Here is a 12,899-nt window from a genome sequence, read left to right as displayed (position 1 = left end):
AGACTTATCCAAATCAAAACTTCAAAGACTTAGAAGTATAATGACTGACTCTTGCTAGATGCAGTACATGCTCAAGTAGAGAAGTTTAGCTCTATAACTTCCACCCCTCAACCTAAACCTCCAAGTCACTTGTCAGTTAAAGGTTGGGCAATTTATTGACCGCCTCTGGATGCATACTGTCAGTGCTGAAGGAAATATGAGAGAGGGTTGTCGCTACTGTTCTGGAGCTCATTGATAATGACATACCTGCCTCTGTCACCCATTACCCATACTACAAACTACTTAGACCTAACTGAAAAATCAATAGCCTACTTGCACTGGTTCCTGTGGCTGCCTCCTTTGATTGTCAGCTCCTGTCTAGGGTCAGCACTTACATGAAAGGGGCTGTGACTGCCTGATGCTTTCAGGACAACCTAACGATATGAAACTAGCCAACAGAACAGTAAATTCTGTCTCCCTGCCCTCCTCATCAATTAGGCTTTGACTAGGCTTGCCTGTAGAAACCTGACCTTTTAAGTTTAGGTGAATATGGACTAGCTGAACACACCATTGCCCTCAGCACTGAGCCAGGAAATCTACTGACAGGTTAAACAAAACAGAAGGTTGTAACTGTCATAATTTGCATTGCACTTTCACGCCAACAAGGGTGTTATCAGTAGGGGCAAGCCCTGGAACACACAACTCCAGCACCCTTAAGCCACACCACTCATAAATTTTCAAGTGAAGTGAGATAAAACATAAATTCACAAATAGCAATGCATTTCTCAATGCTTAGTCTTTTAGGTTTGCACTTTGCAAACCCACGGAGTGTCCATCAACAACTCTTTCAGTGGTCACCTGCACTGCTCCTGCATTAATGAGGGACTTCCATTGAATACAACTTAGAAGTAAATATAATTCAACTATGCCAACTGAAAAGATATTTTAGAGAGAATTCATAATAAAGCAAACAGATTGACCTGTATCTCGAAATGAGAATAATTAGATCTCAACATATTGTCTCTTCCCTGCCTCACAGCCCTCCCACCAAAAATATCCACAAGCTCAGAAAATAGTAAGTTATCACACCAGTGAAGGGAGGTGTTGAAATTATTTCCCACCAGGCTTCTCTGATACAGCATCTTTTAGAGTTTGAGAGAAAACTAAGAACATCTGTAAAATAAAAGATGTTAACACTTTTATGCTTGTCAGATCTTCTGATGAAAACAAGTGAAAAGCATGAGAAAGTAGTATAAAACTTTACTTACTATTGTGACTCATGTTTTGAAAACCATTTCCCTGCTTGGATCTATCTTTTAACACAACATGAATATGGCAGTATTATAGTTCCTTATAGCAATAGAGTTTCCCTAAAGAGAAGAATGACCATTCCTTTTTTTTTTTTTTTTCGTTTTTTTTTTATTTTTGGAGTTAATTGTGAACTTGAACTTTCTCTAGTTTCAAGAACTCTTATAGAGTATCTAATCTTTATAAAAATATCAGAAACACTGAAAGTCCATTCACTATTTTAAGACAAAAACATACCAGCTAATCTTATGTACACCTTCAAACACATACTATTTTTCTATACATACGATACACATAGCTGTCTGTGTCTTTTTCATGTTTTTATGATTCAACTCCTATCAAGCAATAATTAGTATATTCTTAGAATTTATTCCAAGTTGTTATTTGGTTGTCCCTCACAATCATCTCCAACCTATAATTTGTCATTTTTTTCCTTAAGACTAAAATATGGATGGAATATAACCATTTGTAAGCTTATCCCTTTCTGTAATTTTTTTCATATTAAAAGCTTTCATATACCTATATTAGAACAGCACTGTAAGTCTAAATTCCTGCAGAAAGATTTCTGATTTGAAATCAACTAATAAAGACATAAAGAACAACTTAAATCATGCTATGGTATGATGTTACAGATTATTTTATCTTGAAGAGGTAGAAAAAAGTTCAAATCCACCAAATTCAAGCCAACAAGGGTGTTATCAGTAGGGGCAAGCCCTGGAACACACAAACAGTGAGTAGAGTAGAGTGTAGAGTAGAGAAAACAGTGAGTAGAGATAATGACTCGATCAAGGTCACTCAGATAGTCTGTAGTCAACCCAGGACAAAAAATCAGGGCTTTTTTTTTCTCCTAAACTAATGCTCTTTGGATGCTATCAAACTGCCTCTGTCTTATCTACCTAGGTAAGCTACATGACAGCAATGACCTTATATATTTTTAAAAATACACAGCTTTATATCATTCATTTTTAACTGATGCTATAGTTTATAGAAAGTTTTGCCTAATTTCCAGAACGGATTAGATTTGTAGAACATTTAACCAACAAGGTACCATAGAACCAATAACTATTAGAAATAGAAGATCTAATTAAGTATGGTTGGAACCCCCTACTTACCTAATTTGATGATTAACTATGCATCTGGTAGCCTTTCAGGTCCTTTGTGTGTACCTATCTGATTGCAAAGTGAAAGGGCATGGATAGTGTCTGGTCCCAGCAAGCAAATCATTTGGAAACAGTCATAGCCATAGATCAAAGATTTTTCACTCTATCCAGGCTGACTTAAACCTACCAACCCAGGTTTTGTCTTCAGACAAAACCAGTCAGAAAATAAAAGAATGACTCTTTAGGATCCAAAGATAATAAGGGAAAATAGAAAGGGAAAATTCAGAAAAGAAACAGGCTGGCAGAACCTTGATATACATAGGCCAAGACAGCTGTTTTATATCCTAGCTTGATTTCACATGGTTAAAGGAAAAGTTTTCATTCCTTAGATCATCGAATATTATTTCATTTATACTATACAGATGTCTTCTATACATAGATTGGAGCCAATGAAGAATTTTTGTTGTTGTTGTTTAACTACTATAAAGAATCAGAAAGACCTCTCAGCACATCACTTTTACTCTAATTCACAATGTTTGAAGGAAGAAACAGGCTAGAGTTTTAACATTTCCATGAAAAATAATACAAATTCTATTAAAAATTTCCTGTTATGGTAGTAAAAGAATGATGCCAAATGACCTTTACTAGTAATAATGAAGATGGAGTGTGATAGAACCAATATATTTTAAAATAAACTAAAATGTTCAAAAAGACTAGTTTTCCTGAAGTATAATATCAAACTATCCATATGATATGCTTAACTGATGATTTTAAACATAGGTCCACAAAATGTCTCACATGACCTGAAAGAAATATAGAACACAATGCCAAGTCTTATATTTTGAACTAAGTACAGAAATGGGAATGGCGATGGCTCTAAGATCCCAAAAAATATATTCTACATGTGAGTGTATAGTATTGTTATTAAACAAAGGATATCACACCTTCTTTAAACCATAAAATTTAATGTCTTGAATAAAATGGAAATCAAAGGTTTGATTTATTTAGCATCAATTTCAATATTGACTAATCCTGATTTTCCTATCTTCTGGAATTGATATTAAAAAAACACCTAGACACAAAAAATAATCCACAAATTATATAATCATTCCTTAAATAGTTAAGACCTGGTTCTACTGAAAGTACTCTCTCATTTGTTGAAGATTATAGCGAGTTATGAAAGCCAAAATTATTTGACAGATGAAATTTAATATCTACCTCATAGTATATTAGCAAGTTCAAACTGTTAAAAAGGAAGGAAGAAAGGAGGACAGGATCTTATTTGTTCTAACTTTCAGAACTTGTTTAAATATCTATGGAAATAAAAATGTAATTACTACAACTCTAAAACGTATACATTTAAAATGAGAAAAAGCTAAATGATTTATTGGTAAGATCAAATGATATATCCCAACATACGTGAAAATACAATAAGTTCAATGAAACACCTTCTGAGAGATGCCTGCTGAATTAACTTGGATTTTCTTAAAATTTCATATCCTAGCTCAGTAATACAACAGTATGTACTTTTCAGTTAGGCTAAAAGTTGCTTACTTCCATTTTCCTAAGTACAATTTCTTTGCTCTATCATTATACATCTTGGTAAGATCAAATTATGAAGAGCTTAATAAGGTATGTTATTCAGCTTGGAGGAAAACAAGAACATATACTGTACTCTTCGATTTTCTCAACCTACGAAGTAAGAATTAGACTTGTAAAAGATGTAAAAGTATAAACAACACCACTAATCATATATTACCAGAGGTTACCAAACCAAATTCAAAAGGCCCACAACACAATGCTCAAAAGCATGTACAAGATTTTCTTAATACAGTTCAATAGGCTTACTATGCAAAATTAAAGCTATTGCCTTTACCTGACAGAACATTATCTTAAGTTCAAACTGTACAAATGAGAACAATACCCTTGGGTTACCAATCAAAGAGATTACAAGGGTTTTTTTTTTTTTTTTTTTTTAAGCTATTTTGTAAGAGGAAAAAACAAAAACAACTTGGTTCACCAGTGTGACTGACCATTTAAAACAGGTACTACAGCGAACTGTTCAAAGAAAACATTCAATTACTGATTACTCTCCAGACTGATTCCACAATAGTAATTATTGATAGTTTAGAAACAATGTCTATGATACCTCAGTTTTGGAAATCAGATAATTTCACAGAGAGCAAAAGAGAATGTGATTTTACTTTGACTTTTAATACAATGGAGATACTACAACCCTGATAATTGTTTTTAAAAGCTTTTTAAAAATAATTACTTCAATAAAATTTCATCAACTAATACACAACTTGTGTTTGGATTATTCACTTTTCTTTCTGTTTTTATTATAATATTTTTTAAATTAAGGGAGTTTAGTAGTTGTTCATTTCCCCATTTATATTTTGACCAAAAATTATTTTTTCCTTAAAAAAATCAAGGATTTTTATAAATATGTTGAAAGATTAAGTACATAAGAACTCCAAAATTTAGCAACTGCGCAGATGCTTCAAAATTAGATTTTAGAGGAAGAGAGTATACACATGTAAACATGAGGTCCTTTGTTTTCCAAAAAGTGTAAATCCTTCCAAGTTGGGGTTTTTTTGTTTTTTTTTTAAGTCAATAACCTGATTATGTTTTGAATACTTCTAAAATGTTTTCCTGGAAAACAAAATTATATAATCTAAAATCTGTATACTCTTTAGTAAGGATTGTTACAATACCGTATGCCATGTCTATAAAGAATAAAATCATGAGTATCTTTTAAGTCTCAGTGATATGATAAAGTAAAAAATGCACTGAAGTTTAACTTAGTAAATATATTTCTAAGTAAAGATCAGCAAAAAATAAAACTGTATTCTCTGGAAATGTAAACAGGATTATATCTGTCAGATGTACAGAAGCTCTGACTTCAGCCATTATCTTGGTTTTGCTCCTGAGAAACACAACATGAACTACTGAATCATTTCTTTTCAAATCCATACATTCCCTGAAGCAGTTCAAGCTTCATCAGCAGTGCAGGAATGTTTTAAAATGACAGGCAAAGAGCATTAGTTCTCTTTTTTCTCTCATACTGTTTCCCTATAAATGGAAGACAGGGTTCTTTCCTCAAAGCACTTAAGCTGAGACTGTTTAAGTCAATTGCTGTAGGAAAATATGACTGAATTTTCTATGCAAGAAAGTATCACAACTGGATTGTTCATTTCTTTTCAAGGAAAAACTCCGAGAAGATCAAATATCGTATTATTAACTTAGAGTAACATATTATAAAATTAGCATCCTATTAATTGCCCGTTATTCTTCAGTTATAAATATCTTCAATGTAAGTCTTCTGCCAATACATCACCTCATTCTAGCACCTAATAGTAGCCAGTTTTGCTTCTAATTTTAAATATAAAAAGGCCCTCAGATTAAAATACACCGTTATGTTCAAGATCTTATTTGTATAAATAGTTAAATCTTATTTCCAAGTTTTTGTACTCATAAGCATTTCATTGCAAGAGGAAACTCAATTAATAATTGAAAGTTTATTTGCTCATGATCAATTAAAAAGAGGATGTAAAGAATAATCTGGCTATTCTTCTGGAGCTTAAATATTCACTTTTTTCAAAAACTAGCCCATTAATTTCTATAACTTTACTCGATTTTATTTTAAGGAAACCGGAAATTTTAAGGCTAAAGTTTCAACACATACATTTTAGCTTACACTAACTAAAAACAACCCCTCCTTAGTATTATCATGCACATTTTCATAAAATGCTTCTCAAGTAATGTGAAGGTAAAGACTAGAGAAGTCTGAAGGTTATGGACTACACAAAATCCCAAACAAAAAATTCAAATCACACCCTGAATATCCTCCCTCTCTTTTTAGGAATGTCTGTAAGCTAGCCCAACATCGCAGGTCTGGGCAGAAGCATGCTGATGTTGGCACTGCCTAAACCAAACAAACAAGATGTTTAACAGTCAAATAAAATGTCCTGCAGCCTCCCTAATGAATTTGTCAAGGACCATCAGATTTCTCTCCCCCTCTTTTGCCTCATTAACTCAAGTATGATGAGACGGATTATAACAAGAGAATACAGATCAATCGGTCTGAAGACCTGAAGTGGCTTTTAGCCTCTAGAGTTTCTTTCTCTCACTTGGTCTCCTTTAATAGAATATGGTATCTCCTGCAGAAGGGGCTGCCACTTCGTTTTAATACACCATCAAGGAGCTGCTGATGGACTTCTATACTAACATACATAAAAGCAGAGGTGACAGGGGCTCTTCAATTACAGCCTCCACGGATACCGTTTCCCCCTTCAATTATTCAACCAGAGGAAGAGCGGATCCGCAAACACACAGCTGAAGCAGCTCTTAGAGCAGAGGCAGCCAGAGTGAGTTGGGGTGGGGGAGGGGGGAGGAAGGGAACGAGCAAGAGCGGGCATTATTTGCTGGAAGTGTTTAAGTTTATTGCTCGAATGATGTTTCTAATTAGTACCACGGCAATAAATTAAAGTCGCCTTTGTTTAACTGATTTATTATTTACTACAGCATCTACCTTAGACAGGGTAAATTGGTAATGAATTGTTTTTAAATCAAAACATTTGTAACGTTTTATCATCCCTCAGCCTCTGTATATAGAAGTGGAGAAACCCAGAGACAAGGGTGCCACGAAACTTGGTCGAGCCCGACAGAGCCGGAAAAAGAGGAGTGGGGTATCAGGGAGTAGTGGCGCAAAGATCCTCGTGGCCTGGCCCGGCGCCTACCCAGGGACCCGGGGGTGGGGGGTGGCGACGCCGCACTGGAGCTAGGAAAATGGACAACTGCCGTCACCCCCGGGTCTTTTTGCAAACACTCCCAGGAACGTCGCGGGCCAGGCCGGTCCAAGCGCAAGGCCTTCCCTGCTCCGGTACCCGAAATGAGTAAGAAGCGGCCACCTCCAGGGTCTGGGAGGGAAAGCTCCACACCCTCCGACCCCAGCACAAGTCTCCGCCCAGGAACTGCCCCCGGGAGAAGCTGCAGTAGATCCTCTCAGGGCTGGCCGCACAACTCTGCAGCAAAGTGTCCCTCCTGCCCAGTAATATTTCCCAGAACGCCAGTGGGACCTCCAAAGCATAGCCGGAGTACCTACAGAGTCTGGGCTTCGCACTCGCGCGAACGCCGAAGAAGCCACGGCTCCACTCTATCCTTCCACCGCCAAGCACTCCCGAGATGAAAGCTGCGCCCCCAGCAAGGCGGGAGCCAAACGTCGCCCCGAGTCACCGCCACTGCGGGAGAAGTTGACTAAAGCTCTGCACCCCAGTATGGTGTTTGCTTACTTCCGACTGTACTTCCCCACTCCTGGCTACCAAAGACGTATTCTTCACAAAATCCGACTTATTTTTTAAAAAGCCAACCAGTTCTTTAGAAAGGGGCTGTGGCAAAGAGAGTGAGGGGGGGCAAGGCACCAGTGGTCTGCTCCAGAGACCTAAGAAAGAACCAAGAAGTCCCAAGTATCTGACATCAAGTACACGGAGAGAAATAAACTTCCCTTATGCAACTGAATTCAGATTTACCTGGTCCAGCTTTTAGAAGGGCACCTCAAGCCCTCCCAAGAGCTTTTGCAAAAGCCGCAGGCACACCGGTTTTGCAAAAGGAAGTGTTTGCCCAAATGGCTTCATAGATTTTTATTTCTTATGTCATTATCAGAGAATATCGAAAATCTAACCAAAAATAATTCCATCTACTTGATTTGTCTTAAAAAGACTCAGCATCAAGACACCTGAGGTTCAAACATAAACTCTCCATACTAAGTAAATCAAAAACACTGTTACAGTTTCTTTCATCCAAAAGTAGGGAAAGGCTACAAGGGGGTACAGCTTGAAAGTATAATACATATACTAAAAGCACATGCATGAGTTTCAGTGAAATGCCAAGGGAGGAGTGAAGCCATCTGTGTAATCAATAACAGGATAGTTATAGATTTTTACAGCAGTGAAGTCTTTTAAAAGCAACCGTCAATTATGAAAATAAAATCATTTTACAAGTGAAACTCTGTACTGCCTCAGAGTATACTCAAAATTAGGTTTATAATATCTAACGTTTTATGAAAACTTTAACTCAGGTTCACTTTTACAATCTCTTTTCATTTTTATTATTTAAAACAATTTTAGTGGCTTAGTTAATTTAAAAGTATATCCAACAATATTCTACCACATACAAATTTGCACTCTTTCTCAAGGCTTAAACATATTTTATCTCTAATAACTAGTCTTTTAAACAAAAGTAATAGCATAAAAAATCTGAATCTTAATTAAGAAGTAATTATCAAACAAGGTGCCTGCACTATTTTTACCCTGCCCCATTTTTCAACAGGATATGGAGATTACTGAAAAGAGATTTATGGTCATAAACCTTCACCCCATATCCATTCCACACACACACCCCAACTGGTGCACACATACAGCAATTGCTCTGGTTCTTGGCAGCAATGGGGGAGAAGGGGAAGAGAAGGGAGGGAGAGTTTGCCAGAGGAGAAAATCTAGAAAAATGTAGGTTCTTTCCAAGATTGCCCGTCTTCCTTCTATTTGCCTTCAAGCAAAAGTAATTTTGTCAGAGTTTGCACCTTCTGCACAATGTTGGTAGGAAGAAAAAAAAAGTGAACCTTTCTCAACCACTGCTACTCTCTCGCGTTATTCCAGCCATCTCCAGGAAGTCCCTTCTATATAGATTCTTTTTCTTCCTTGCAACAGATAAGAGGAGAGGATAAAGAAGAAGGGGGCTGTAAAATGTGTGTGAGCATTTGACTTCTACTATCTCCTCCTATTTTCTTACTTCTCTCTTTACCCCCTTTCTTTATCAAGTGCAGCGGTCGCGGCTACTGTCTGCCAAGCATGCCTGTCTTCTCTCTTGGATTGGCTAAAGCACTGACAGCTCGGATAGCGATTGTAGGAACTGAAGCTCCACCCCCCTCATGATGGCCCTGGACCATTCATAAACTAAATAACTCCAGGAAACAGCAAGGCAGAGAGGGAGAGGGAGAGGGAGAGGGAGAGGGAGAGAGAGAGAGAGAGAGAGAGAAGAGAAGAGAGAAGAGAGAAAAGAGAAGAGAGAGAGAGAGAAAGGAGGGGGAGGGAGAGAGAAAAAGAGGGAGGGAGAGGGAAAAGGAGAGGGACGTCGGAGGGGAGGAGGGAGAGACGACTCAGAAAGTGGAATCTGCACAAGCAACCTAAAGGGGGAGGAGAAGAAAAAACCCTGAATCCTTATAACTAAACCCCAGATGCAACGCAAGCAAGGACTTCGTCACACTAAAATAGATTCTGTGAGGGCCAAAATTATAAATTACGAAGCAGAAATGAATACCAAACAACTTTCAGCGGTTTGCACCTAGAGAAAGACAAGAAGAAGCCACTGCAAACAAACAAATCCAGTCCAAACAACGCCTCCAGTAGGAAAGAGGAAAACCGCTACAACAGGACCCCCTGAGAAGACACCAGACCATCACGCTGAAAGTGCGGGGCGTCTACAAACCTCCAAGTGTGCCTCGGACTGAGCTGCACTTCACTGCTCTCTGGACCTTAATTACTTCATTCACCTTCCATTTGGGGGAGGGTGAGGAAAAAGGCACTTACCTACGCTGAGTGAAGAAGTCCTATCAGCGTGGGAGACAAGTTTAAGAATGAAACACTGAATGTTTCGCTTTTATTTTTAAATTTACTTTGGCACTTAAAAGATCTTATTTCCAGATTTCTGGGCAATCTCAACTGCAGGCATCTAAGCCTCACCTCTTGGTAACCTGAATTTTTCTCTCACCTCCCTCTTCCCCCACCCCCTCTTCATCTCTCTTACAAGCACATCTTTATTTTACACATCAAGCAAAAAAGTCCCAGCAGGTACTTTTCCTCGTCAAAGATTACCTTTTTTACTTATTTCTGGAGAAGAAAAAAGGTTCCTAAAGAGGGGAAAGAGCGAGCTAGCCGGCTGTTTTGTCAGCCGGTCAGTCCAGGTGGAAACTAAGAGCGAAAGTGGGGCTGAGGGGGAGCGCGACGCCTCTTTTGCCAGCCGCAGGGCCACCACCACTGCGTGAGCCTTGGATCCCTCAACGTATTGCGAGACGCCGGTGTATAGCCCGGACCTGTGCCCCAACATGATCGCCGCTCAGGCCAAGCTGGTTTACCAGCTCAATAAATACTACACTGAGCGCTGCCAAGCGCGCAAGGCGGCCATCGCCAAGACCATCCGAGAGGTCTGTAAGGTGGTCTCGGACGTGCTAAAGGAAGTGGAGGTACAGGAGCCTCGCTTCATCAGCTCCCTGAGCGAGATCGATGCCCGCTACGAGGGGCTGGAGGTCATCTCGCCCACGGAATTCGAGGTGGTGCTCTACCTAAACCAGATGGGCGTCTTCAACTTCGTGGACGACGGCTCCCTGCCCGGCTGCGCGGTGCTCAAACTGAGTGATGGACGCAAGCGGAGCATGTCTCTCTGGGTCGAGTTCATCACGGCGTCCGGCTACCTCTCAGCGCGCAAGATCCGCTCACGTTTCCAGACCCTGGTGGCTCAGGCGGTGGACAAGTGCAGCTATCGGGATGTGGTCAAGATGATCGCAGACACCAGCGAGGTCAAGTTGCGCATCAGGGAGCGCTATGTGGTGCAAATCACCCCTGCGTTCAAGTGTACCGGTATCTGGCCTCGCAGTGCGGCACAGTGGCCTATGCCCCATATCCCGTGGCCCGGCCCCAATCGGGTGGCGGAGGTCAAGGCCGAAGGGTTCAACTTGCTGTCGAAGGAGTGCTACTCACTGACGGGCAAGCAGAGCTCTGCGGAGAGCGATGCCTGGGTGCTACAGTTCGGGGAGGCTGAGAATCGCCTGCTGATGGGCGGCTGCCGAAACAAGTGTCTCTCGGTTCTGAAGACGCTGCGGGACCGCCACCTGGAGCTGCCAGGCCAGCCGCTCAATAACTACCACATGAAGACGCTGCTGCTGTATGAGTGCGAGAAACACCCGCGGGAAACGGACTGGGATGAGGCGTGCCTAGGCGATCGGCTCAACGGCATCCTGCTGCAGCTCATCTCCTGCCTGCAGTGCCGCCGCTGCCCTCACTACTTTCTGCCCAACCTCGACCTTTTTCAGGGCAAGCCCCATTCGGCCCTGGAGAGCGCTGCCAAGCAGACCTGGAGGTTGGCCAGGGAAATTCTCACCAATCCCAAAAGCCTGGACAAACTATAGGGTGCTGGGGACTGCTTGAAAAGCGACACAAATGGGAATGCTCTCTTACACACAACACACAGAACTCAGCTACAAACAGCAGAAACTCCGGACACAAACTTTTACATAAGCCACCTGAAAGAAACAGGAAGCAGGCACAAGACCTTCGTTAATTAACAAGCAAACAAAAAGAGAGCAAACCAGCCAACCAAACAAACAAAATCACATTCTTGCACAAAAGTGATCGTTTTTTTCTTCCAAACAATGTGAATTTAAAAGGTCACACAAAAGAAGCAATCGGGCTTTGCCACCACAAAATGAAACCCAAGGTACATTTTCAAATCAATGTATAGTAGTTTCTCCTCTTTTCCTTCTCTCCCTTTCTCCTTTCTCCCCCAGCTCATCTTCTTTCTTTCCCTCTTCCTCTTCCTCTCATTTCATTTTGTTCTGGGTTGCCTGAATGCTGTCACCAAGTGAGAAAAAGTATTTAATTATATGTAAAATTTCTCTTTTAAAAAAAAGTTTTGGTGATGTTAAATGTATCTCAGTGCCAATGTCAGATTGTGCCCCTCCCTTTCTTGCACCTCTACCCTCACCCTAAGCAGTCTTGTTGAAAACAGTAATAAAAATATTACTTTACATTGTAATTGACTGTGGACTGTTCTTAAATGAAGGCAGGTGAGATTATAATTGATAATTTACAATGTAAGGATGTGAACTTCAGGAACTAAATGTAAGAGAAGCTTTCACTCTAATTTTCAAAATTTACAAATACAGCCCTTTTTGTAGATTTAACCATACAAGTCCCCCCACTCCCAATCCTTGGAAAAGAGAAAATATTAATTTTACCCAACTATGTTTGCTCTGCAAATTTTGAGGTTTAAAGTAATAGCTTTGTTCACACTTGAAAAAAGTAGATTTTTGTGTGGAAGGAAAGATTTTGGTCTTAATGTTTAAAATAGAAAAAATTGATTTCACATTAAAAATTAAGAGATTTGCTTTCTTACATCATACTTTTAAAAAATCAACTCTGAGTCTGAAAAACAAAGGCAATATTCATGGATCTTTTCTTGATAGTTAACATGATCAGTTAATACTTTGCTTTCAATTATTTGTCCTCTTGGAACTTTAAGTAATGAAAACTTAACAATTCAATCAACCATACCAAAAAAGAATAAAATGGTTGCAACAATATTCCTTTTCCCCAGCAAATGGTCATATGAACAATCCAGATTTAGAAACTACCTCAGTTTTTTAAGGTTTAGTTATAAATGCCATAATTAAGACCACTATTTGCCAAATTCCCAGAATTATTCAGAAGGTGCTTACAGGCAATTGAAACAAAAAAGGTT

At 39.4% G+C, this 12,899-nt stretch overlaps 2 protein-coding genes across 5 annotated transcripts in view; one reads left to right on the top strand and one right to left on the bottom strand.

Moving 5' to 3' along the window:
* LRBA (LPS responsive beige-like anchor protein) overlaps nt 1–12,899 on the bottom strand; it is a 742,234-nt gene that overhangs the window by 274,502 nt on the left and 454,833 nt on the right. The gene's annotated exons all lie outside the window — the stretch shown is intronic.
* On the top strand, nt 9,451–12,194 carry MAB21L2 (mab-21 like 2). Its single transcript, XM_059175655.1, has one exon. The coding sequence runs from the start codon at nt 10,489–10,491 to the stop codon at nt 11,566–11,568; it is 1,080 nt and encodes a 359-aa protein (XP_059031638.1). The 5' UTR covers nt 9,451–10,488; the 3' UTR covers nt 11,569–12,194.

The sequence above is a fragment of the Mustela lutreola genome, chromosome 1, assembly GCF_030435805.1.
Source record: "Mustela lutreola isolate mMusLut2 chromosome 1, mMusLut2.pri, whole genome shotgun sequence".
Classification (NCBI taxonomy): domain Eukaryota; kingdom Metazoa; phylum Chordata; class Mammalia; order Carnivora; family Mustelidae; genus Mustela; species Mustela lutreola.
The sequence above is the reverse complement of the archived record's forward strand: the minus strand, read 5'-3'. Positions and strand labels throughout refer to the sequence as shown.

What these genes read in the sequence shown, in the direction of transcription:
- MAB21L2 (XM_059175655.1), top strand. Translation starts at nt 10,489, where the DNA reads ATGATCGCCGCTCAGGCCAAGCTGGTTTACCAGCTCAATAAATACTAC.